The sequence below is a fragment of the Myxocyprinus asiaticus genome, chromosome 49 (assembly GCF_019703515.2).
Source record: "Myxocyprinus asiaticus isolate MX2 ecotype Aquarium Trade chromosome 49, UBuf_Myxa_2, whole genome shotgun sequence".
Taxonomy (NCBI): domain Eukaryota; kingdom Metazoa; phylum Chordata; class Actinopteri; order Cypriniformes; family Catostomidae; genus Myxocyprinus; species Myxocyprinus asiaticus.
This window is the reverse complement of record NC_059392.1, coordinates 19250900-19277234: the sequence shown is the minus strand read 5'-3', so window position 1 is coordinate 19277234 and position 26335 is coordinate 19250900. Positions and strand designations below refer to the sequence as shown.

At 40.5% G+C, this 26335-nt stretch overlaps 1 protein-coding gene across 1 annotated transcript in view; it reads right to left on the bottom strand.

Moving 5' to 3' along the window:
- LOC127438134 (potassium voltage-gated channel subfamily H member 1-like) overlaps window positions 1-26335 on the bottom strand; it is a 104578-nt gene that overhangs the window by 66027 nt on the left and 12216 nt on the right. The window contains 5 exon segments of the mRNA XM_051693460.1: window positions 19269-19606; window positions 19609-19660; window positions 20447-20565; window positions 22155-22283; window positions 22387-22493. Coding sequence (XP_051549420.1) covers window positions 19269-19606; window positions 19609-19660; window positions 20447-20565; window positions 22155-22283; window positions 22387-22493 — 745 coding nt within the window.

Here is a 26335-nt window from a genome sequence, read left to right as displayed (position 1 = left end):
TTAAAGATTTAAAGTTTAGTCTTGGTTAAATTGATATAATCATTTGAAACGATTTTAAAACAGCACCAGAAATCTCACAGGACAGAATAAAACCTTTATGTCAAAATAGGTAAATGCGTCAACTCTGTTATATATGTAAACATGATTATAAATATGTGGAGGCAAGGGCGTGGTCGAGCGTTCGTCTTGGGAGAGAGGAAGCGGTAAGGGTTTTCACCTGAGATGAATTGCTGGTAATTGCTGTTTCTATGTTTACAGTAAGAGATAGGGGAAATAAAAAGGAGCCAGACCTCAGAGTGGGAGAGAGAGCCCAGCTGACAAGTCGTGTGTGTGTTGGCCGCTGCCATTCTCAGAGCGTTTGAGTGTATCTGTGAAGCTTTAGCATTACGCCATCAAGCGAACGTGTTTTCTGTTATTAATAAATTGACCTTTGAGTTGCATTCGCCGTCTCCCGCTTCCTCATTCCTTGAACTTGTTACAAAATACAATAAAATCAACTGATTAATTTCATGAATTCAATATCCATGTTTTCAATAAGGATTCATAAAAAAATAATTTCTATAAAGTTGTTCAAATGTAAAATGACGTTTTAAATGCTGTCAATATTGTACGCTTCAGTGTCTATACAAACGTAGGTGAGTGTACAAATGTTAGAACCATACTTTACGTAAGAATACACAAGAAAACTCATAAAATCACATTAAAAACACAGATTAAGAATATTATTATTTTTTTTAGCGCACGATTCATCAATAAACCTTATTACAAAGAAACAAAAATGTTTTTTCTTCATAATCTTTTATTAAAATGTAATAACTTGCCCCACCTCTGATATGACTTTCAGATTACATCACCTAGGCCACATGGGCTATTGGTTAATATGAATAATGACATGTTACAATAAGGCTGGATGCAGTATGTAAAAAATAGCCAAATATGTAAATACATATTTACAGTATACATTAACCAAGCATGCTGTAAATATTGTTTTGTTAGTTCATATTACCTAAAGCATTAACCAATTTTAATTTATACTACCTTACTGTAATGTGTTACAATATTAACCAATAGCCAAATATTTTAGGTTACTTTTGTAATTATTTATTTCTAATTACATTTTAATATAACTGTATGCTTTGCTTTTTTCTGTGTATTTTTACTTTCTTATTAGTTAAATTTTTGCTTTTCACTTCCTGTTTTGCTCTAAGGTGTCCTTGAGTACTGTGAAAGGTGCCAACAAATAAAATGTATTATTATTATTATTATTATTATTATTATTATTAATTAGCTATTTAGGTATTGTTTTAGGCTTTTGTTGTTGTAAATGCCAAAAGTCAATAGCTGTGACTCCATTTTGGTATGGAATGCCCACTTTTCACAACAGATAAAATCAAGTTCCACTTACATTTTTTGTTAAATATGGAAATGTAACACATTACTACAGCAAAATGCTGTCTCATGTTGACTGAAGATCTGTATGACAGCTGATATTTTCATAAACCTAAAATCAAATCTGTCACTTACAGTGTTTTTTACACTATTGGATTTATTTATAGATTACTGCGCTATGCTACTATAAAAATCATTGACTATCATCAATCTATTTTCTTTCTTTCATTCTCTCGCTTCCGCTCATGCGCACACACACACACACATGCACACATGCCACACACAAATGCACACTACCTTGCAACTGTAGCAAGGGCTCGAGTAAAGCAGCGCAAGCCTCCTTTGCTAGTTCTAAAGTGACGTTTTCGAACTAGCAACGGAGGCTTGGGCTGTATCAAAAAAAGATGCTGAATTTGTGGTGGAAGAAAGTAGTTCCACTCACAAGAGCGTTTTACAGATGAAAACCATAAAATGTCTTGAATTACATAAAATGTATATTTCAAAAATATAAAATTTATATTTTATATAAAACCCTGTACGATGTCTTAAGGTGTGGTAAGTGGAATTATTGACTCCTGCCCGTTGAATTATTGAAAAACAATGCATATTGTAATATATAAAATATAATTTTTCAAGTCACTCTTCCTCTGTGCAATATTTTCTACGTTTATAAAGCCTTAAAGGAAATCATATATAGCTATTTTGTTATGATTTCAAGTTAAATATGAATTTTCTTTTTTTTTGCTTTCCTTTTGAATGCACCACTACTCCAGTGTTTGTGATCCATTTACTATATTTACTGCTCTATATATTTTAGCCTGTGAATTGTAATATCAGATAACTAACACATGGCACTCAAACTTCAGTGGCCGCTACTCATTTAAGGAGGGCTTTTCAGGGGACTTTTATTTAAAATATTCTTTAAAAAATCCAAAAGCAGGGTCATCATATGTGACCAAAACACACACCAACATACATGCACACACTCATGCCTGTAAGGAAGCAAAGTGCAGATATGCTAAAAAACATAATTGTTTGTCATGCATAATATATATTTAAGCAATATCACATGAGTAAGAGTGCAATGTTGTCACAGTCTGTCTCCCTCATGTCTTCAAGGACTCTTATTTTGAAGTTTTCTACTGGACTACATCTCCCATAGTTCACTGCCCTAATCACTTCCATCTGTTCATCATCATCCGCACCTGCCTTCCATTCCCTCATTAGTTCCCTGTGTATATATACCCTCTAGTTTTGTTCATCATTGGTTAGTCTTTGAAGTGTTGAGTTTATAAAGTGTTATGTTGTGTAGTTATTTTGTGATGTTAAGCTTTATAGTTTGATCCACTCCAGCGTTTGTTTAAACTCCTGCATTTACTGTTAAATTATTGAAAAGTATTTACTCCTGCGTCTCCTCTCTTCCACACCAAGTACCCAATGTTACAAATATGGCCCTAAATCAGTACGGCTGGTAATCACAGCCTTGCTGATTTAGAGCCATACAGCACAATTGCAGGTGTGATATTGCATATTTACAACAGTTCAATGAACAAGTACATTTAAAAAATGAGGAAAAACTAAGTACTATCACAAAAAATTAAGTTGTGCATGAAACTACTTTCTTACGCGACGGATCAGAATCTGCCATTGCTAGTTCAAAAGATGCACCTAATCCTCCATTACTAATTTACAAATGTCACTGTAGAACTAATAATGATGGCTTGGGCTGTTCCTAACTAGATATTGGAGAAACAAGGATGGGTGTGTGTGTGTGTGTGTGTGTGTGTGTGTGTGTGTGTGTTAGAGAGAGAGAGATTGAATGTGTGTGATTACTTGCGTTTGTCGCGGCTCAAGCAGAGATGCTGTAGTGTGTTGGTCAGCTTGCTGAAGAAAATGTCATATTGGTCAAATGCATCCTATGTTCTCTGTGGAAAAATAGCCATCTGACCGGGGAGTATTCCTCCCTAATTCTCGGTAGCTGGTGAAGCAAGAGTCATGCACTTTAGAAACTGTTCTTTCTGCCACCATGTTGAATGTTAATATTTCTCCAATGTGGAAAATCATGTAAAAGTTAAGCACCTTAAGTTTGTTTAATAACTCAGTCTATTGTGTCTCTCAGCTGTGATAAGTCTTAATTCTGAAGCTGTAGTGTAGTAGTAATCCAAGCGATCATGGAGTGAGAGACAATGTTGATGACTTCAAAGAAACCACTCTCTGACGCTGACTGACAGGGCTGACTCAATGCACGTCAACTCAGCTGGCTCATAACACACAAAAATTGTCAAATACATCCTATTTTCACAGTGTAAAAATTGACGTTGCGGTAGCCGGTGTGCAAGATTCATTCACCACAGAAATTGTTTTCTCCTCCGTCATGTTGATTAGATCTCCTCAAAACACTAAAACTCTGGTATTTACTAAGCGCCTTCAGTATGTTTTAGATTTTTCTGTCTGTTATGTCTCTCAGCTGTGATAAGCCTTAATGCTGAAGCTGTATTTCCCAGCTGTACTGTTGTAGTAGTAATCCGAGAGATCATGGAGTGAGAGACAATGCAGATGACTTCAAAGAAATGGCTCGCTGACTGACTTGTGCTGACTTAATGCACATCAAACTTTACTGGCTGATAACACATAAAAATTTGTCACCAAATTGCTGGCTAAAATCTTTAATGCCAGAGGGAAAAATGATAAGACACACATCTAGCTCTTTTACACATCTGTGCTGCTCTTACACTTTAGTTTAGAATGCCAGAAACACAAGCAGAGTGATACAAAGAGTGAAGCATACGAGTGCTGATGGTGTGAGACATCAGTTCTCATGGAACATCTTCCATCCAAGAATCTAACTTTTATATATACATATATATCAGAGTTTCCGCTAAGAAATGTTGGTGCCGGCCAATGTGTCTGGGAATGATTAAGTTTGCTGGACAAACTGTAAAAAATCCGGTAATGTCATTTAGCTGTTTATTTTGCTCTATTTTTAACACAATGTACTATGCATAATAATGCAATATAATAATGACACACAATCAAGTCAAATTAACAATAATGGTCCTGGTTTCTTTCGTAACCTCCGTTCCCTGATAGAGGGAACGAGACGTTGTGTCGATGTAGTGACACTAGGGGTCACTCACTTTTTGAAAAAAGGCCAATGGGAATTGGCAAGTGGAATTTGCATGCCACTCCCCCGGACATATGGGTATAAAAGGAGCTGGCTTGCAACCACTCATTCAGGCTTTGTGCTGTGGAGCCGAGACAAGGTCCCGGCCATTTCAGCGGGTAGTTCAGTATTGTGGCAAGAGGGACACAAAGTCTCATTCCCTCCATCTGGGAACGGAGGTTACGAAAGTAACCAGGACATTCCCTATCTGTCACTCACTCAACGTTGTGTCGATGTAGTGACACTAGGGGTCCCTATACGAAATGCCACAATAAGCTGAACTGTGTTACATGGACTGGCGGTGTGAGACGGCAGACCACTGTGTGCCTCGAAGCCAGCGCACCAGGCCAACACGTAACCTCCCCCAATGCTCTTATGAGCGTCGAACGGTCCTTTGGGAACAAGTCAACTTGCCCAACAAATAGGGACAGGCTAGTCCAGCTGTGGCCTCTTTTCCTAAATTTTGTTTACCAGCAGGGGCCATAAGTGTCTATGTTGGGGGGGTGTCACTCCCAAGGGGAAGACACAGCAGAGACCACACCCTGCCTGGAGGGGGGGTTGCATTTCGAGTGGAAATATGTCACATGGTCTTACCGAGTCTTGTCAGAAGTATGTCATGTGGAGAAGTCCCATGGTAGGTCCTACCCGAGAGGGGAGGAACTCTACAAACATGGTGACCAGGGGCAGAGGACCATCTGCCCAAGGAAGACGCAGTTTACCGACAGGGAAACGATTTAGTGGCAGATATATCACATGGGGTTACCTATGGGGAACCAGTGCATGTGGAGCACCTACCCCCGTACAGGGCTTAGTTAGCACATGTACTGGGCCGGCAGTTAGTTTCTCCGCAAACTCGCCTGCCACAGGGCTAAGGAGGAAAGTCATCAAGGGATCACAACTTGTGAACACGACTGGGAGTCAAAAGCACACGTCTTCACCTCAGGGAAGGGGAAAGGCACAATGCACAAGCGGTACACCTGGCCAGCTGTCCCGGAACTCACCTGCTCATACCTGACAATATACAGGACGAGACCGGCTCAACCCGGAGATTGTAGATCCTCGCAAAGGTGTTGGGTGTTGCCCAGCCCGCTGCTTTGCAGATGTCTGCCAAAGAGGCGCCATTGATCAGGGCCCAGGAGGCCACTACACTACTAGTAGTGTGGGCTCGTAGCCCCACAGGGGGGCGGCACGTCCTGAGCGTGATATGCCATCACGATTGCATCAATGACCCAATGGGCGATCCTCTGTTTGGAGACAGTGCTCCCTTTCCACTGCCTGCCAAAGCAGACAAAGAGCTGCATAGAGCTTCTAAAGCTCTGCGTGTGATCCAAATAGATGCGCAAAGCACGCACCGGACACAGCAACGCCAAGGCTGGGTCTGCCTCCTCCTGGGGCAGCACTTGCAGGTTCACCACCAGATCCCTAAACGGGGTTGTGGGAATCTTGGGCACGTAGCCCAGTCGGGGTCTCAGGATCACGTGAGAGTAGCCCAGACCGAACTCCAGTCACGTTTCGCTGGCAGAGAATGCCTGCAGGTCCCCTACCCTCTTGACTGAAGTGAGCGCAGTCAGGAGGGCAGTCTTCAAAGAGAGTGACTTAATCTCTATCGCACCCTTCCGTAGAAGAGTAGCGATCTCCGTATGCAAGGTAGCGGCGTTCTCGCCCTTCACCAAGGTGAAGCGGATGCCACTGAACCTGGGCGGGCACCTGGCGAACTGAATTGCGTAGCCAAGTCGGACGGTCCGGGTCAGCCATCACGACGGGTTGGGAAGCGCGAGCCACGCGTCTAAGCTCCGGGCGAGGGGGACCAAGTGAACAAACTTGTCGGATGTACGGCAGGTGGGGCCTTACAGCGGGGCGGAGCCTAAGGTGCCACGTCGAGAGGGCTCAAGTTCCGTGGTCGTGCTGAGTCCAGGGACATCGAAGCACTTACCTGGCTCCTGATACCCACCATAGGATCAGCCGGGGAGGGGGGAGGAGGAATATCATCCCCGCAGTCCGTCAGAACCAACCTGGTGTGGGCGTGTTTGTGCCACAGCTGGGCGCCATACCTGCTATAAAGGAATGGTGGCCGGTGGTCATGATAACAACGGCCGTGAGCACCGGATTTGTGACCCAGGGAATGATGAAACCGCTCCTTCTCTGAACGTGTAGGTGCCGCAGTCCTTCGGGCATGTGGCGAATCAACGAAAAGGCAAAGGATTCTCCTCCCAGTCCTCCACCGGGGGATGGAGTGGTCTGCTTACAATGTCTAGGCCTGCAGCAGGTCTCCACGTGCCTGGGTCGCCCATCTCAGGGGCGCTTTGAAGCCTTCCTCTGGTTCTTGGCGGCCGACCGTGAGACGGGTGGCGTCTGCTTCCTGCGGGTGGCTCCATGCCAGGGCCGGGCTGCGGGGGCGGGCTGCAGCGGAGCCGGTGTTGTTGCGGCAGGAGGACGCCCTTGACAACGAGCAGATGAGGTGCAAGGTCTTGACCGCGCCAATGCAGATGTGCTGAATAGCCTCCATCTGCTGATTCACCGCCGAGAACTGCTGGGCGAAGTCCTTGACGGTGTCGCCGAACAGGCTGACCTGGGAGATGGAGGCGTCAAGGAACCGTACCTTGTCAGCTTTCCACATCTCGACCAAGTTGAGCCATAGGTGGCGCTCCTGGACCACCAGGGTGGACATCGCCTGCCCAAGAGTCCGCGCTATGACCTTTGTCACCCGGAGAGCGAGGTCGGTAGCCTGGGTCAGAACTACCCTCGTGCAGTTCTCTTGTTGTCTTGGCTTGGTGCACTTCCAGGAAGAGCCATGGCATGCAGGGCTGAGGCGGCCTGTCCAGCGGCACTACAGGCCTTAGTCACCAGAGACGACGTAACCCTACAGGTGCTGGATGGGGGTCTCAGGCGACTAAGCTTTTCGAGGTGAATGGATCGGCAGAGTATTTCAGCTCGCTGAACACAACCGCTCGGCTCCGAAGTGAAAATCTGCATGAGTGGTTGCGAGCCAGCTCCTTTTATACCCATATGTCTGGGGGAGTGGCATGCAAATTCCACTCACCAATTCCCATTGGCCTTTTTTCAAAATCAGAGGTGTTTGGGGCTCTCCCAAGAGTGACCCCTAGTGTCACTACATCGACACAACGTCGAGTGAGTGACAGATAGGGAACATTTGTTCATTATAGGTACTTTTCCATAAAAATAAAAATAAAAGGCAGTCATGGAATTAAAGTCTAATTCAAAAAATGTTTTCAACAGGGTGCAAAGCAAAAAAACTATCATTTTTCGTTTACAAAGAAATATTAAAATAACAAATATTTAGGTTATATCATATAATTTGTCACCTTGGCTAATATACTTGGCTCTTTTTATTATGACTATTTCCTCTGATGTTTCATAGCAGCACAAAAAAGTTTTGCTGCCAAAGTGAAATCAAACGTGTCCAGTGTTTCTCTACAACTGGGCACGTTTGTCCACCATCCTCCTGTGGTTTCCTTATCCTTCAGAAGATGGCAACGCAAGGCTTTTTTAATGCGATTCAAACAGCTGCGGTTTCCTTCTCCTTCAGAAGATGGCAACGCATGGCTGTTTTAATGCAATTCAGAAGTGAGAAGCTTCTAACTGTGGGCACGTGAGACGCGGGAATAAAGAAGTAATGCAGTCTGCTTTTGCCAATGTGTGGGATACAATGCGGTGCACTCACAGATTCCGCAAGCTTTGGGAAAGTTAAAACCTCCGTGATCACTGGGATGGCATTACGCTGTACACTTGTGGCATGAACTAAAGAGGTTGCTGATGCTTCGTGTTAATATTTTCACCGGACATTGTGTCAGACAATGTTTTAATTTGTCGGACATTTGGATATTTTAACGGTCAGACAGTATATACTGTATATACAGATTTTTTGGTTTTTGTCTTTTTTTGGAGGGGGGGCTCTGATTGTTAACAACACACCTCTGGAGATATGATGATGCCCTAAGAAGCTGGGAAGGGGCTCAGGAACATGTTGCTGGCACAAATTCAAGTACTGTTTATATATCAAATTTGCACATGCAGTGCCTTGTTTCTGAGTGCCATGCCACCGCGGGTCTCTCAGCCTGAGGACCTCCGAGGCTTTGTCCTCACTGGCCCTATTCATAATCCATCCTTGATGTTTATACGGACCCACACTGAAAGAGTAAACACAATCCACACACAGTCAAATTGACTTTCATTCTGTCCTTCTGCGCATCCAGAATCCCTAACTCTTAAAGGAATTGTTCCCCCAAAAATGAGATCATAGAAAATTAAGTAACTTTATTTGGCTGTTGCTTGTTAGACTGCACGATATGTCTGTATGATGTAATCATGGCACTCTGTGTGACATCATGTCAGTACGTTTAGCCAAGACTTTGGTTATAATTTCCCGATTGACAGAAGTTCAGACACTGCCATAAATTTAATGGAGGATTTATTGTAAAGGCTTAAACCCGGCTTAAAGCCGCAATCACATTTACCTTTGCACAGTGAAATTCCGTGAGCGAAATACAGTCATTTCAATGGAAATTGTGCATGGAGTTTAAGTTTGGTGAACTTTGACAGGTGAATTCACCATGTTGACAAATAGGAAGTTGTTTGGTTTGGCAGTGACCTCTGTGTGGGAGGTGCTTCATACACTGAATATTCACAATGGACAAGGATATCATTTTAGCGGTGAGTTTCTTTTTAACTTCAGTCTTCCAGAGTTTAAAGTGCAGCAATAAAAAGAGGCTGCTTGGCAATTTGTTTTTTGCTGTTTTCATGCATTCAATGTCCGCCCGCTGAATTTTGCTGTGTGAAGGAAAATGTAACTGCGTCTTATGACAAAAAATATTTCAGACGGCAAAATCATGGCCAAAATTGTACAGTGTGTGACATATTCTTCGCTATCCCCAGAATTCTGATTCCATGCAAGCAAACACTGCTGTTGCTGCAGGCTTCTATTACTGGGATAGATTACATGTGTGAGCCACTAATGAGCATGACTTCTACATGACATTGCTCTTGAGTGGGGGTAATAAGTCCAGTAACTGCTGATTTTGGCCCACAGATGAGATGTTCTGATTAAAATGGTCTTACCAGATTCAGAATCAGAATGGGCTTTATTGCCGAGTATGTTTACACATACAAGGAATTTGACTTGGTGACAGAAGCTTCCAGTGCACAAACAATAAAACAACAAGACAGAAATAATAAAAAATAGAATAACGAATAAAAATAAGTGAATAGAATATAAAGTTTATATAAAAATACACAATAAGACAAAAATTTACAAATACAATCTGTTATATACAGAAAGTGCAAGGGAATGTAATGTGCGGAAGAGGTAGGGTATGTTAAATAAATATAATTGACTATATATTGAGAGTTGTCACTTGTCTTCTCTTCAAGAGGCTTACACAGACTCTAGTTGCTTTCAAATATACAGCCCATTCTGTAAATTTAAAGCTGAACTCTAAAGCTGATTTTTGTTTTTCTCTCTAATGGGTAAACTTTAAAAAGGAATACAATTTAAAGGTGAACTCATTATTATTATTAATTTTCTCTTAAAGACATGAATTGTAATTTTGCAATATATGTAGGAAATCATAACCACTCACATTAAAATGAAGACTCGAGTCATATCAGTAACCTTATAAAAGCTGTTTTATTCTACATGGAGAAGGTCCGCACATGGGCTGCCATGTTAGAATCACATGACCAGCCAAATACTATTCGCTTAATCTCAGTAACCATCCTGTTATTTGACACTTTCACTCATTGATTAAAGTAATCATGGCTGACAGTGAATACTCAATTTCTACAATGGCATCTGAAACTATTGATTTTAAATGATGCTGCATCCAAGCCAATAGGTGTCAGTGTAAGTCCAAGATGACACAAAGACAAAAGTTACTCTAGTCATATTAGTCTTAGAGAAAAAGCTGCTTTATTCTACATATGGTGCGGGGGGAACATTCATGAGCGTCGCCATGAATATGCACTTTTGAGAATATGCACACATAACAAGCAGAATATTACTTGTGTTATCTCAATAATCTTCTGTAATTGGATGCTTACTCTCTCAGAAAATGTAATCATGACTTAATCAAGAAAAGCACATTTTTACAATGGCATTGGTAACTGAGAATTTTTGCTCTTGCGTGATGCTTAATCTATAGAGATGACTGTCACTGCAACATAAGCAAAACTTTAATGGCATTTTTCCCATTTAGAGGTCATGCAAAAACAGGACCCGTTGTCGAAATGCTGGCAAATCAGCTCTGCCAATATGCTGCCATAAGTAGTTGTAATGTTACCGGAAAAGTTCTGTACTGATACTATTTGTGAACAAAGCCATATAAGATTAACGGTTTGAGCACATACGAGGTCGGGACATGCTGACATAAGAAGTCTGCTGTCAAAGAGTTTGAACCAATCACAAAGTAGGAGCTGATGCAATTTCTTCACTTCATTTAGTTGTAAGCCTAAACGAATGATGACAGTCTTGAAAATCAGGATTATCTACGTTATGTCATCAAATTAAATAGATGCTGAAACAAAGGAGCTTCTCTCCATTCGAGCAGATGAAGAAAACAACATGGAATTTTATAAACAAGGTTCGGGAGGAGCAAGGTCATTTAATCCGACCAATCACATCGCTAGAGTAAGCGTATATAAACAGCCGCTTACCTCTACATGCCGTCGAGTCTTCCAGCATTCGGCCCTGCCCATTGCCCACGAATAGACCCAGGCAGTGACTCGGATCATCGGATGCTACTTCGTTGCAAAGCATTCGCCTTCATCAGAACAGCTGTTCCATCCAAACAGTCTCATTATTCTACAGAAGCTGCCACAGCAGCTCATTTGTTTTTTGCAGTATTGACCACCACCACATTAAGCGTTATATTCTTACTCTGTCTTTCTTTCTATGCTCCATTCGCCAAAGCAGTTTATAGCGTGAAGCTGCTTCCGCAAACTGGCTGCTTCGGCTCTGTATACATGTCAAACAGCTCTCCACGACTGCTCATATGTTCTTATCTAAAATTTCCACCCGGAGTGGTTCATTTGAACGCGAGGGAAACAAAGAAGAACTATTTAATTCAATCACCATTCCAACACTCCACAGCATTTCAATCTGGTTCTCCCGCAGAGGTGATTCCTGTCAGCCTCATTACCTCGCCGCGCAGCTCGTTTAGGGAGTGATCCATTCAGTGATTCTATTTGTCAACTTCTAACATGAATATCACGATTGTTCTGCCCTTCAGAGCATGATTTATCCCATTTGGAACACAGGGGCAATCATGCAACAGCGAACTCCTTCCAATCGAACGATACTCTAATTACAACTTCTTTTCAAACCAACGCAGACATTTTAGTGCGAGCTCGCTGCCACGCAGCACTTGTTCTGACCATTCCACAGCACATTGCAGTTATACACAGCCTCTGTCTGAACAGACATGAGCCGAATTCGGCTCCGCAAGAGGCAGATCACACGCTGCATCCCAACTCATTCGTAATCATTCCGCAGACTCGCCTCACCTCCTCTCAGCATTCGAGCTTGCCGCACAGCCCCGATAACAAGAAGCAATCGCTGCAACAAACTTCCACTCATCTCTACACTATAACATGACTTTCCCTCCTCCTGTTAGGACAAATGCTTCACGCAGCTAAAATCAGTCTATTATTTTATTTTACAGACAGTCTTCTCTACTTTTGCCTGAATCATTGGATTACAAACTTTATTTACAAGCTTGACCATACAACTTAATTGCTGCATGATGTTAAAAGTGTTCAATAATCTGTCATAATTTTACGCTCTACCCAAGTTTAAAGTAACAGGCTTAAATCAACGCCAAATGACTCAGCTTGGCACCTTGCTTTATACTCCAATATTTCAGCTTTTCTGTAGAATTTATTACAAGTCATCAATGTAAACAAATAATTTTATTCACCACACTACTGTAAACTGTGCTCTTATAGTATCTATTAAATCCAACTCTCAGGCACAAACTCTAACTATTTCATACGTCCTCGTCAAACGAGATGAGTCACCCCGTGCCAATAATACAGAGTTATGAAATGACTCGCATTACATTGGAAAACATTCGTCAAAGCTCCAAACCATACGCTTAAGTTAACAAACCTCAAACTAAGGTATTCATCTGGGCACTCAGTTTCAGGTGCCTTCCAATTTCATGACAAACCAACTCTAAATAATGTCGTTCCTATGCACACGTAAGCAAGTTTCCTGACATTGTTTCACATATTTTCCTGACATTTAATCTAGCAAGCAATTATGTTCAGGCATCCGAAGACACTAAGTTTACCACGTTACCATGTTTTCTATCGGCTAAACACATCCCTAAACAGAACAAATGTGCTGTCCAGGTGCCGCAACTGCAGTGTCTTTTGGGCCGTGCGACTAAACCTCCCACTACACCGTAAACAGTGCAATGCACTGTCCAACAGTGCAAAGCACTAGACTGCAAACAGTGAAAATACGCTGTTCAAGCACCCCAACTGTGGCATCTTTAGGGCCATACGACAAATTCGCACTACACAGCAAACAGCATAAACGCACTGTCCAAGCACCGCAACCGGGGCACCTCTTTCAGACTACGTGTCTCAGCCTCCATGCTCCGTAACCCATATTATGCCACTCATACCAAATGAACCATCACCCACCTAGCAACTGACAACCATCGGCTGTTTCAGGTCTTTCCTAAACAGTTCACCATAAGCCTGCATCCATCAATTTAATTCGAAAATAGCCTATCATACACCCTCACGTTGAATGCTGTGCTCAACCCATTTGTACCGCAGAGTGAGTTCTTGCTTATACACAACATAAACGTTTCACACGAAAACATGGGGTCTTCCTGTTAAATGCCATACTGATTCATCCCGTTCATCCTACCATTGTATGCCGTGCGGGCCCATGCATGTGGATCCAGCCACTCGCAGCTTAGTAAATTCAGCATAAACATTCTTACACGAATCGTATGCTCTCCCATTGCACGCTGTGCGGTCCCGCACCTGAGGATTCAGCCCATTCATATCATAAATGCCCATGGAAACACGTATCCTGACATTGCCTCATATGTTCCAGACACCTTAGTTTTTCCACGAAACCTATTCTCTCTGCCAACATCCATCCCTCTACCCCTTCTTATCCATGGGCCACTAGAGCGGGTTCCCACGTAAAGCTTTCTCCACCGAAGAACCCTGCTCCAGACCCATTCCCCTCTTCACTTTATCCCCCTCCCTTCTACCATTTTAACCTCTCCTACTCCAGAACCGTTCCCTGCATGAGGCTGCCTCCGCAAGTGAACTTCATCCAAAATCCCTCCTCAGCTAACCATAATTAAAGCAGAATACATTCCAGGCTCAAAAAAAACATATTGCTGACTCTTTCTCGTTTTTTCTTTTAGAGATCCAGAGCCTTGGCCCTAGAAGCAAACCTGACACCAACCCCAGTTCTTCCCCGTTCAGAACTGAAATTCCTAGAAATCACCCTCTCAGACTCCTTCTCCATGCCCCCCAGGACTCCATTCTTCAAGCCATTTCCCCCCTAACCCTACAAACATACCGGACAGCTTGGAAATGCTTCAAAGATTTCCACCTAAATTACAATCTGGCATTTCCAGATTTTTCTCTCCTCTCCGTATGCTCCTTTGCCTCACACCCCAACAAAATCAAAAAATGACTTATTATCGATCTATTAACTCGTTGCCTAAACACTCTCTGACAAGGCTCTATTTCTCTAAACACCTCAAAAACATTAGACACCATGTTCATCCTTGCACATCAGATACTTCATCAAACAAAGCAAAACAGACCAAACCAAAATAGGGCACCCAATTTTCATTTTAAACCTTCCTATTCCCATCCAGCCCTTCCAATCGCTAGCCCACTATCGACATTACAGAGGATCCCAAACCAAAACCCTTCTAGATCCCCTCTTCGTCGACAACAAAAATCAAGCAGTATCCTGATTCTGGTTCCAAAAATACCTCAAATCCATCCTGCTCAATTCCGCCATCACAGATAAACTATCCTCAAGCCATTCCTTTCGCATCTGCGCTGCAACCACAGCAGCCCACAAAGGCCCGGCCGAACACCAAATACATTTACTGGGCCTCTGGTCATCCAACGCATATCTCAGCTACATCCGCACCAACCGTCTCCATATCAGGATGGTACATCAAGCCCTAATTAGCTAAACGCAATTGTTCACATTCGGGGTCAAAGGTCGCTTGCTTCATCCTCGACTTTCCAATAGGACGGCCCCACCATTCGGACGCAGCAGGGGTCCACTCCGGCCAGTCCGGAAGCCCCCCATCCCACAACGCAGGATGGGCCCGCCTAAAGCACTCAAGGGCTCTCCTGTTCGAATCGTAGTGGGGGTTCTCCCACTCGAATGCAGTGCAAGCTAACTCACATTTATTTGTTTCATGGGATCCCCCGTTGAAGTGCAGCGAGGACTCCCCCATTCGAATGCCATGAGGGTCCCCCCTCCTATCTATTTATTAATAACTAATCGTGATATTCGAGCCTCGAGCCCTTCGCCCAGGACAGCGAGATACAAATGTTTTACACTATCCTCTAAGCAGGATTACATTAACTTGCAAACTACTAAAATGGAGTTTTATAAACAAGGTTCAGGAGGAGCAAGGTAATTTAATCTGACTAATCCCATCGCTAGAGTAAGCATATATAAACAGCCTCTTACCTTTTACATGGCGTCGAGTCTTCTGGCATCCCTCCACCTCCCCTTTCTCCTCCTATCTATTTATTAATAACTAATCGTGGTATTCGAGCCTCGAGCCCTTTGCCCAGGACAGTGAGCCACAAATGTTTTACACTATCCTCTAAGTAGGATTACATTAACTTGCGAACTACTGAAATGATCACATGGGATATTGACATGTTGCCTCAGAATGTTCATGTACCCTGAAATTGACCCCATTCAGCGAATTACTGACAAGCAGCATCCCACATCAAGATATTTTTGCATCAGTTCCAGTGTGTTCACCTTTCCCTTTGTAGCTACAAATAATGCATTGAGTGAGCAACCTCAGAGACACGGGTTCTGGTCCCATGGAAACCAGGAAGTTATCGTGCTCACATAAACAATGGTGAGCGTGATTCAAAGGTTGCAATTTGGCTCTAAAATTACACTTACTCGGCTGACGGTTAGGTTTAGGGTTGGGGTTTGGTTGTAAAGTTTATAAAATATGCATTACTATTTACTGTATTACATCATTTACAACTAAAAATACAACTCGCTTTTGGCGCCACTCTGTGGACTATTTACCTGGAAACTGGAGCTTATATGGGGGCATATGTTTAATATCATTTTTAGCTTCAGCCACTGGGGGAAGTAGTTAAAATTTCGGTAAGCACAGACCGATTTCACCAGCAGAATTTTCAAATTACTGTCACCGAATTCACAGTGAGATCAGCCTGGGAGAAATGAATTGACCGATTACAGGAACATTTGGAGCTTTTCTTACTTATGACAAAATAACTAGCCAACTTCAGCGCAGCTTTTTAAAAGGTCATTCCTGGCAAATGACATCACAGAGTTTAAACAGCATTTTGGTTGTATATGCTTTTTTTTTTTTTTTTTTTTGATTGGACGGTAATTTTCATTTAAAACTGCATGTAACCAGCAAATCTGAAAACTCTTGTTTTAGTGCAATGGTTTATTTGATGGACCTTCGGTGCATCTTCGAGTTTGGCTTTCAAGTCATTATTCATAACTGTTTGTGTTAAGTCAGTTAACTGCCATTTCATTCTTCTCCAATTATGATATGTTTATTTCACTTTATATATCCTTAAAATGCGTAAATTCTCCATAAATTAGTTTAACCACGAATAGAAAGAAGCCTAAATAAATGTGAATGAGTGAAATCACTCACTCGTTCACTCACTCACTCCCTTTATAGTGCATGCCATATTGTGCACTATATAGGGAATAGGGAGTGATTTCAGACTGGTCTGAAGGGCACTAACCTGTTAAAAGCTAAATGCCGGTTTATTAAAGTCACCTCTGATTGGTCAATGACACATGGCAGCCACGAAAAGATAAACCTTTCTCGTTATCATGCTTGACAAGTGGAGCCGCCTCCATTCTGCTGCCACTCCCATTGAAAATGAATAGGGAACTTGCAGGTACAACATATACCATGTAAAACCGGCTTTATACACTACTAGTAGATTGTTTTTAATTCTGTGACCCTGCTTGATCTGTCTGCACATGACATATTTCATTTGTAATTATTGGTTATTGGGTATTTTATGTAATTACATTATATGCAAATCTATAACACATATGTTATCCTTTCTGTAAGAATGTTGCGTAAAAACGTTCAATCTTTTATTTTTTTATTTTTTTTGCATATTTTTGATAATAATTATAAATCGTTCAAAAATAATCAAATAGGGTTCTAATCAAATCGTGACCAAATTTCAGATTTCATGATGCATCTTAATCATTAGGTAAAGAATTGTAATGAAATCAAATCACTGTCAGTGAAATTTGTACACCCATAATCAGGATTAGCATTTACACCTCAAATGCAATGTGGTCGCATGTGTATGTGGTTTAAGGATCATAAAATATTTTCTACCCTTTTTACACCTGAATTTATATCAGCTGAATATTGGGCCATAGAGTAAGAAAAAGCACATATGTTCACATTAACGGTGAATGCGCAGCTGTGCATGCGCAGATGTCTCTCAGTTCTTCAGTAATAGAAGAAGCCCTTTTCTCACTTGATGAGAACACAAGAGCCTGCCCCAGCGACAGAGCAGTTTTTTTCCTAACAATTTTGATGTGCTTTTCCAGTTGCAGGAACCATTAACTCAGCAGGGAGTCCCGACGTTCAAGGGATTATCAGCCTCCTGCTGGCAGATGGTAATGCGTGCTCCGTCTCTCACCTACTGGTTAGTGATTATGTAAATGAAATTTACACTTGAAAAATCAGCTATTGTGACGCCGGCTTAAGCAGACCCGAATCCCCTGTGGTGTTGCTGCTGATTTACAAAAGTTTCTCAATTACAAACCCATGTTTGCTGCACTAATTAGTGACAACAAGTTTTATCCCACTGCAGTGCATCATAATGTGGAAATTAAGCTACACACTTGAGCGACACAACATCGGGAATGATTGCTGCTGGGATGCATTAGCAAGGAATTTTGAATCAATGACTGATGGATTTTAAACTTCTTCCAGGTTGAAAAAACGTTGTCAGTTTTTTTCTGCGGCAACACAGCAATTCAAAGTATCTATGAGAAGTCTGCATGATGCAGCAATATCACTCAGATGATACAGAATATCACTGCCACTTTCGTTCACTGCCGTCCCGGGGGAAATATCTGGCATGTTAGGGTAAAATCAATCCTGAAAATGGTGATTTGGCGTTGCAATGCCATCAAGACTGACTGTGAGGCAAAAATGCAATTTCAGCAGAAAGATTGGGACTGACATGGACGCATGCTTGCAGGCGCCACATCAACACTTCTGCAGTTTTTGAAATAGCACAGTGGCCTCACATAACTTTAAAATTATGGATGTGTCAGAAACTAATTGACTACACTGCACAAAATAATATTCTTACTATCACCTACTAAAAAGTCCAAACATAGTTAATACAAGATTCATTTATTTGAGAAGCAAAGTGACCCACACAGAAATCTGATAAATGGAAATGTAAGCAAAACACATACATGAAAAATACTGTATGTTCATATTTAGTTTAAAATGGTATAAAAAAAACGTGTGCATATAGTCACATAATTGTGCATACTGTATATGCAACATACATTTCTAAATACTTTAAAAGGAAACATCTATTTTCCCAAATCCTAGTGGAATATATAAACTATAAATGTAAATAAAGTATATGTTTACATATATATCGCTATATTTCAGATTTCTGCGTGGAGATATACTGTATATGATATTATGTCTTGTTTTCAGAGTTTATGCTTTAAACATAAAAAAAAAAAAAAAAAAAAAGGATTTGCCTATGGGGTAAGAACAATAAACGTTCCCTTTCAAATATTTTTTTTTACCCCCATTAACAAAATCTTTTTTTAAGCATAAACTTTACTAATTTTTTAGTTTTAGATTTAGCTAAAAACAAGACTTAATATCTTATATCATTTTGCTTCTCAAGTATCTTGTTTTAAGGATTTGTTTATATTTTACTGGAAAACAAGACTAAAATACTGAAAAAAGAAATTACTATAATTAAATTAAAATTTAAAATGTTATTATTATTATTCAATGGTTGTAATTTATTATGATTATTATAATTAAATAACTATTATCTTAAATGGTTGTAGATTATAATAAATAATTCAATTAGATTACTATAATTAAATTTTTGTAATATATTATTATTATAAATTATGAAACTATATTAAATGGTTGTAAATTGTTATAATTAAATTAAATTATTAAATTAAATTGTTTAAAAAAATTGTTGTCATTTATTATAAATATTATTAATTACATAACTAAATGATTGTAGATTATTATAATTAAATTAATTATTCAATTAAATTATTATATTGAAATGGTTGTAAATGCTTTTGGGGCCCTGGGAGGGGTCCCCAGACCTGGACTAATCAACTTCAGACAACCCACTGACTGAACATATGTAGTTTTGCACATCCATATTTACAATGTGTTCTTCAGATCGAGATTTCAGAAAGAAAACCCACCTCGTCAACATTCTCAAATGCATTAATGACGTCGTAAGGAAGACAGGAGAGAAGGTCAATGACGAACCAGGTCTTCACATAGTTCATCCGGATGAGTTTCGGGTCTGAGATGACCTCTCCAGCCGGTCCCACGAAGGTGGTGTGGAAATTAAGCACAATATCCACCAGGAAGATCACGTCCACGATGCTGTCCACCACCAGCCAGGTGACGTTGTTTTGTTTGGTCTTGAAGGACACATTGTAGGGGACCATGATGGCAGTGTAGAAGGTGAGGATGAGGATGACCCAATCCCAGGTGGTTTTGAAGGTACAGTAGTGCAGGATGATGTGAGGGGGGTTTTGGGGGCTTCTTGTTTGTAAAGCGGGAGGATGTCAGATCCTAACTGCAGTACCTGATGGGGAACAAGAAGATGACTATCTAAACAGAAGGACACATGATGACTGTCTAAAGAGAAGGGATGTTTATTAGCAGTTGCACGACTACTCAGTTAGCCACACCACCCACAGTTTGTTCACTGACTTAAAATGTTATCTGTCTGCCTGGGAACAAAGAAGTATTTACAAGGTACCGGGTTTACAAACTTTGTCAGGTTGGTCAAATCAAATCTTTAAAAGATATTCAGAGTTTTATTTAAGGCACTTAGAAGCAAGTTAACTAGATATCCATGAGCAGAAATGTATATTCTTCTTTGTTTTCTTAGTTATGTCTGTGAAATAGTCTGCACTTAATTTCTGTACTGTTCTGTCCTTAGACTCACTACACATATGGTATATGGTATTTACCGCTATTTTTCTATGTTATATGTACAATTGTTTGCGTGAGCTATTCTTTTAAGCCAAGTACACACTAAAAGACGGAAGCCTGCTGCCCTTTCAAGTGTAAAAAAATACAAGGAAATCCTACAATAAGTTTTCAGAGAGCTTCAGATTTCATGAGCCTCAGGTGAAGTGATGCAGTGACTGAGGGGACGTTCACGTGGAGCATGTCAAGTGAACAGCAGCCGCACGTGTTGGAGATTTATCTGAAGATGGCAGACAGCCTTTTTGGATTGCCAGGAGTGCTCAGGAATACATGGATGGAGTGTTCCTTTGATGAAAGTGCTTGAACACACATGCAGACACACACAATCACTGCAGACACACACAATCACAGCAGCAATCACAAACACATATTTTACCTCAGCCAGACGTGAGTGCTTGTGGACGTTCTCGCCCTTGTGGACAGTTGGAGCCAACTGCTGTAAAACACCCCGGCTGCTTGTCAATGCCCTTGTCAGGCGAGCAAATTTACCCCAGCCTTAATGAACACAACAATAAGAAACATACAGAAAAACAAGTGTTTATAAATCAGAATTATAAAACTGCACTGCAAAAATACACTTGTTTTCCCTTTGTTTTATCATTGCAACTCTTCTGATGAAATTTTAGGGTAAGCTATGGTACCCATTGACTTACAGTGGCAAGAAAAAGTATGTGAAACCTTTTGAATCACCTGAATTTATGTATAAATTTGTCTTTAAAACTGGATTGATCTTCATCTAAGTTACAATAATGAACAAACACAATCTGTTTTAACTACACACACATTATTGCATTGTTTTTGTACATATTGAATACATCATTCAAACATTCACAGTGTAGGTTGGAAAAAGTGACGTAGGTTAATGACGTCAACAAGAGCTAATTAGAGTCAGGAGTAGGCAAACATGGCATCCAATTAATGAAACGAGATTGGAGGTGTGGGTTAGAGCTACTTTGACTTATAAAAATCACTCAAACATTTTGAGTTTGCTATTCACAAGAAGGATCTGCTGACGTGGACCATGCCTCGCAAAAAAGAGATCTCAGAAGACCTATGATCAAGAATTGTTGCTTTGCATCAAGCAGGAAAGGGTTACAAAGTTATCTCAAAGAGCTTAGATATTCATCTGTCCACAGTTAGACAAATTGCCTATAAATGGAGATGATTTAGTACTGTGGCTTCTCTCCCTAGAATTGGCTGTCCAGCCAAGATGAATCAAAGGGCACACCACAGAATGCTCAGTGAGATAAAAAAGAAGGCTAGAGCGACAGAGTGACAAAGAATCATTGGAACTGATTAACATCTCTGTTCATGAATACCAAATGAAAACATCATCCCAATGGTGAAGTACGGTGTAGGGAGCATCATGATTTGGGGCTGCTTTGCTGCTTTGGGTCCTGGACCGTTTGCCATCATCGAGTGAAAAATTAATTCCCAAGTTTATCAAGATATCCTACAGGATAATATCAGGGTGGCTGTGAGCCATCTGAAGCTCAGTAGAAGTTGGGTGATGCAGCAGGACAATGACCCTAAACATCAAGACAATGACCCTAAACATCAAAGTACATCACTACAGAATGGCTTCAAAAAAAGAAAATCCACCTTTTAGAGTGGCCCAGTCAGAGCCCAGACCTTAACCCAATAGAGATGCTGTGGAATGGCCTCAAGAGAGCCATTCACACCAGACATCCTAAGAGTATGGCTGAGCTGAAAATAGTTCTGTAAGGAAGAATGGTCCAAAATTCCTTCTGAACGTCGTGCAGGTCTAAACCTCAGCTACTGGAAACGCTTGGTTGAGGTCATTGCTGTCAAAGGAGGATCGACCAATTATTAGATCCAAGGGTTCACTTACTTTTTCCACAGCACTGTGAATTTGGGATGTTTAATGGGATGTGTTCAATAAAGACAAGAAAGATTATAATTGTTTGTGTGTTGTTAGCTTAAGCACATTGTGTTTGTCTATACTTGTGACTTTGATGAAGTTGAGATCACATTTTATGACCAATTAATGCAGCTAATTCCAAAGGGTTCACATATTTTTCTTTCCATTGTAAATGTAATGTCTGATGTCAAAGGTATCAAACCTTTTGATGAGTCATCTTCAATAGGCTGCTTGAATGCTGTTATGTCACTAAAGGTGCAGAGAAACAGCACAACTTTGTCCTGCTCATTTCGGATGGGGGCAATTTTAACGAAGAACCACACTGGCATCCCTGTATGAAGCAATAACAGCATTGTTAAAATTACTTGCCTAAACATGTTAAGTTTAAACTCTGGAATCAGGCTTGTAGTTGTCATTTCACATAGCCAACTCACTGTTCTTCTTGTACATGAGTATTTCAAAGGAGTTAATCTCATAGTTCTCAAAGGTCTGGCAGACTTTCTCGCAGGTTTCCTTGTCAGTGAGTTCACCGTACATGAAACTGAGAATGAGAAGGTAAATTATTCATACAAAACCAACACTTAGTAACCCATAAACTCAAGCTGTGTGCAGTTTTCCTCTTAAATTGTCTATGCACGTGAAAGACACAAGCAACACAATTTGGGATGACAAGACATGCTAATATAACTTTATATCACATAATTCTAGAAAATTTATATTTTTTCTAAGCTTTAAGTGGGTTTCCAGGTACAGATGATGTCATAAATTGTCCATTCTTGCATATATACATGGGATCTGTTCCAAAACCTAGTGCGCTGCCTTGCTGCCTACATAGGCAGCTGCCTTCTAAGGCAGCATCCTAACGAAAATGGAATCCCATAAGTGACTATGGCGACATCCATACTAATCCGTTCTCGTCTGAAAACTCAGTTTTCAGTTTCCTAAAATCCTTTTTTTTTTCCCGAAATATGCGGTAATGGAGAGCATTTTCTAAACGTTCCGTTTTCGGTGGAGGACAATGCTGTTCTAGTTTGAATGATAAATGTCAACATTACAAGATTAATGTGTTTTCAAACGAAAATATATTAGTGTGGACGTACCTAATTTTTAACACTTCATAAGTGGCACTTAGTACAACTAGCGCAATTAGCACTCTATATGGGAGGCTCTTCTCACAACTGATTCCAATAGAGTTTGATGTTAGCATGTTGCTAAGCTAATGATCAGGCACAAAGCGGGGCACCTTTCTGGAATCTGTGCAATGCCTTAAGCATAAAATACATAGCACACAAAAATATCAGGTAAAACAGTCCATTTTTTTATTAGACTACAGCCCGAATTGTGGTGCCAAATACAGTGTGAAACAGTGCAGTGCTAAAAGGCTATGGCAAATTGATTAGCAACCAACAACAAACCATCTTCTGCCTCATTAAATGTTTAAGCGGTTTGTTTCGATTCAGTGTCAGTAAAAAAAAAAGTAAAAAAAGTTGAACAACGACAGCAAACACATATATTTCCACAGATCGACAAGCAGTATTAAAACAGTCAGTTTGCTATTGAGTGCAACAGTGCCTACTTTTTAAGGTGTCTTGATTCTGGAAGTATATTGCCCATTAATTTCTTCTATAGGGGTTTCAAAAAATCCTTCATGAAAGAGTTCTAAGCCATGAACCAAACCAAAAAGATCTGTGGTGAATCACATCATTACAACCTTTGATATGAAGCAAAAAGTAAAAATCAGACTAAAAGACAATGGGACAAGACTGGGGTTCCCACTTTATATTAGGTGTCTTTAACTACTATGTACTTATTATGTACATACATGTTGCTGCATTGTACTTGCATTTAAAATACCAGCATTTAACCCTAAAACAGGCAAAAGTTGAAAATGATTAGCAAAAAATAATTTCATGTCACTTTTTATATCATTTGGACTTTTCTGAATTGCTAAAATGCATTTCTTGAAAACTTCACCCATTTTCTCACAACTTTAAACACAAAACCAAATCTTCAAACTACATTCACAAAACTCCTGACTCTTCTGGCAAAATCAAACAATCGCGTCAAAACCATTTAATCTGTGCTCAAAATAAAAAAATGCTTTCAGATTATACACACAGCCAGTCAATATATAAACACTACGCATTCATTAGACACTACATCAGAAAATGGAGAACACAGCGTCCAGGGCATGTAGTTACAGAAAGAAAGTTTATTGTATATAGTAAACACATTTTGCAATTATTGTCAAAAAAAGTATAGTAATCACAATTTACATTACAGTGAATATATTGTATACTGTAAGTACTGCAAGTAATACAGTATTGAATGTCTGTATATACAGCACTTGCATACTATAAAAATGCAGTAGTCCAATTGCAAAAGCCCAATGAACAAAGAAAACTCTAAATGAAAAACACATTACAGTACACTCACTCAAAAATGTTGTGCAACTGCAAAATTACAGTTTTTCTTGATTGCTTAAACAGAAAAACTGGTTCCTGTAGCACAAATCCCATACCCTTACGTCATTCCCAAAAACACACACACATTTCCCCTAACCGTAAACACTATTCACCTGTTTCCACACTTTTAAATATTCAAAATTATTTCTGCAAATACTTACACAAAAGTGGCCAAATAAATTATTCATTGCACACACATGCAAACACATGCTCTCAATAAAATTAACTCAAGTCATCACAACCTAAACTCAAAGAGCACACCTTTCTCCAAGTGCAAACACTAGCCTCAAAATTGTTATCACACAAATCAGAATTGCAGGGTGAATAAATAGGGCCTAGGGGCATGTGCTTTGGAACAATGGATCCTAACAATGCCGAAGTTGTTCCAGGAATTGTGTCTAAGCAATTGAGAAAAACTGTAAAGTCAATGACAGAATAATTTTTGCAGTGTGTGTGTGTGTGTGTATGTGTGTGTGTGTGTGTGTGTGTGAGAGAGAGAGAGTGTGTGTGTGTGTTTGTGTATGTGAGAGAGTGTGTGTTTGTGTGTGTGTGTGTGTGTGTGTGTGTGTGTGTGTGAGAGAGAGAGAGAGAGAGAGAGAGAGAGAGAGAGTGTATATATCTGGGCAGATTTAGGTGGATTAAGAGGAAATTTTTTAGGTTACAAACTGGTAATTACAAGGGTATTATGCAATAAATGTGGTTTATGAGGACATTTCTTGTGTCCCCATAATTCAAATCGCTTAAAAAACATAGTAAACGATGTTTTTTTTTTAAATGTAAAAATGCAGAACGTTTTTTGTGAGGGTTAGGTTTAGGGGTAGGGTTAGGGTTAGGGGATAGAATCAATGGTTTGTACAATATAAAAATCATTATGTCTATGGAGAGTCCTCATAAGGATAGCCGCACCAACATGTGTGTGTGTGTGTGTGTGTGTGTGTTACAAAACTGAGAAAAGTTTAGCTTTAAGGTTGCATGTATGACATGTGTATGTATAATAAATTTGTATATGTTATATACAAAGACGAGAGGCAGTAGAACAGATGTAACAACGTTAAAGAGGATGTGCTGTCCTAATTTGGAAGCGCTCTTTATTAACTGTAAGCCTTTCTTCTCGCCACGGGAGTTTTCCTCGTTTATTCTGGTGAGTGTGTATATTGCTCCAAACGCGTGTTTGAACACAGCGCTGCAACAGCTGGCTGATCAAATCACAGATATGGAACAACAATACTCAGTTATTATTATTCGTGGGGATTTTAACAAAGCAAATCTCAACTGTGAACTGCCCAAATACAAACAGCACATCACATGCCCCACCAGAGACAGGAACATACTGGATCATTGTTACACAACAATAAAGGATGCATATTGCTCTGTCCCTACAGCAGCTTTGGGACTCTCTGATCACTGTCTGGTTCATCTTCTTGCAACCTACAGGCAGAAATTAAAATCAACCAAGCCAGTAGTAAGGACTGTAAAGAGATGGACCAATGAAGCAGAGCAGGAACTACAAGCCTGCTTCGATTGCACGGATTGGAGTGTTTTTGAGGCTGCAGCCACAGACCTGGACGAGCTCACAGATACTGTTACATCATATATCAGTTTCTGTGAGGATATGTGCATTCCTACTAGGACATATTTAAAGTTCAACAATGACAAACCGTGGTTTACAGCAGAGCTCAGGCAGCTTCGTCAGGCCAAAGAGGATGCTTACAGGGGTGGGGATAAAGTCTTGTACAATCAGGCCAGGAACACACTGAACAAGGAAATCAGAGTGGCTAAAATAAGATACTCTGAGAAGCTGAAAAACAAGTTTTCAGCTAACGACCCTGCATCAGTGTGGAGTGGAATGAAACAACTCACAAATTACAGGACTCCTACCCCCAACCCTGTAGGGAACCAACAACTGGCTGACGACCTG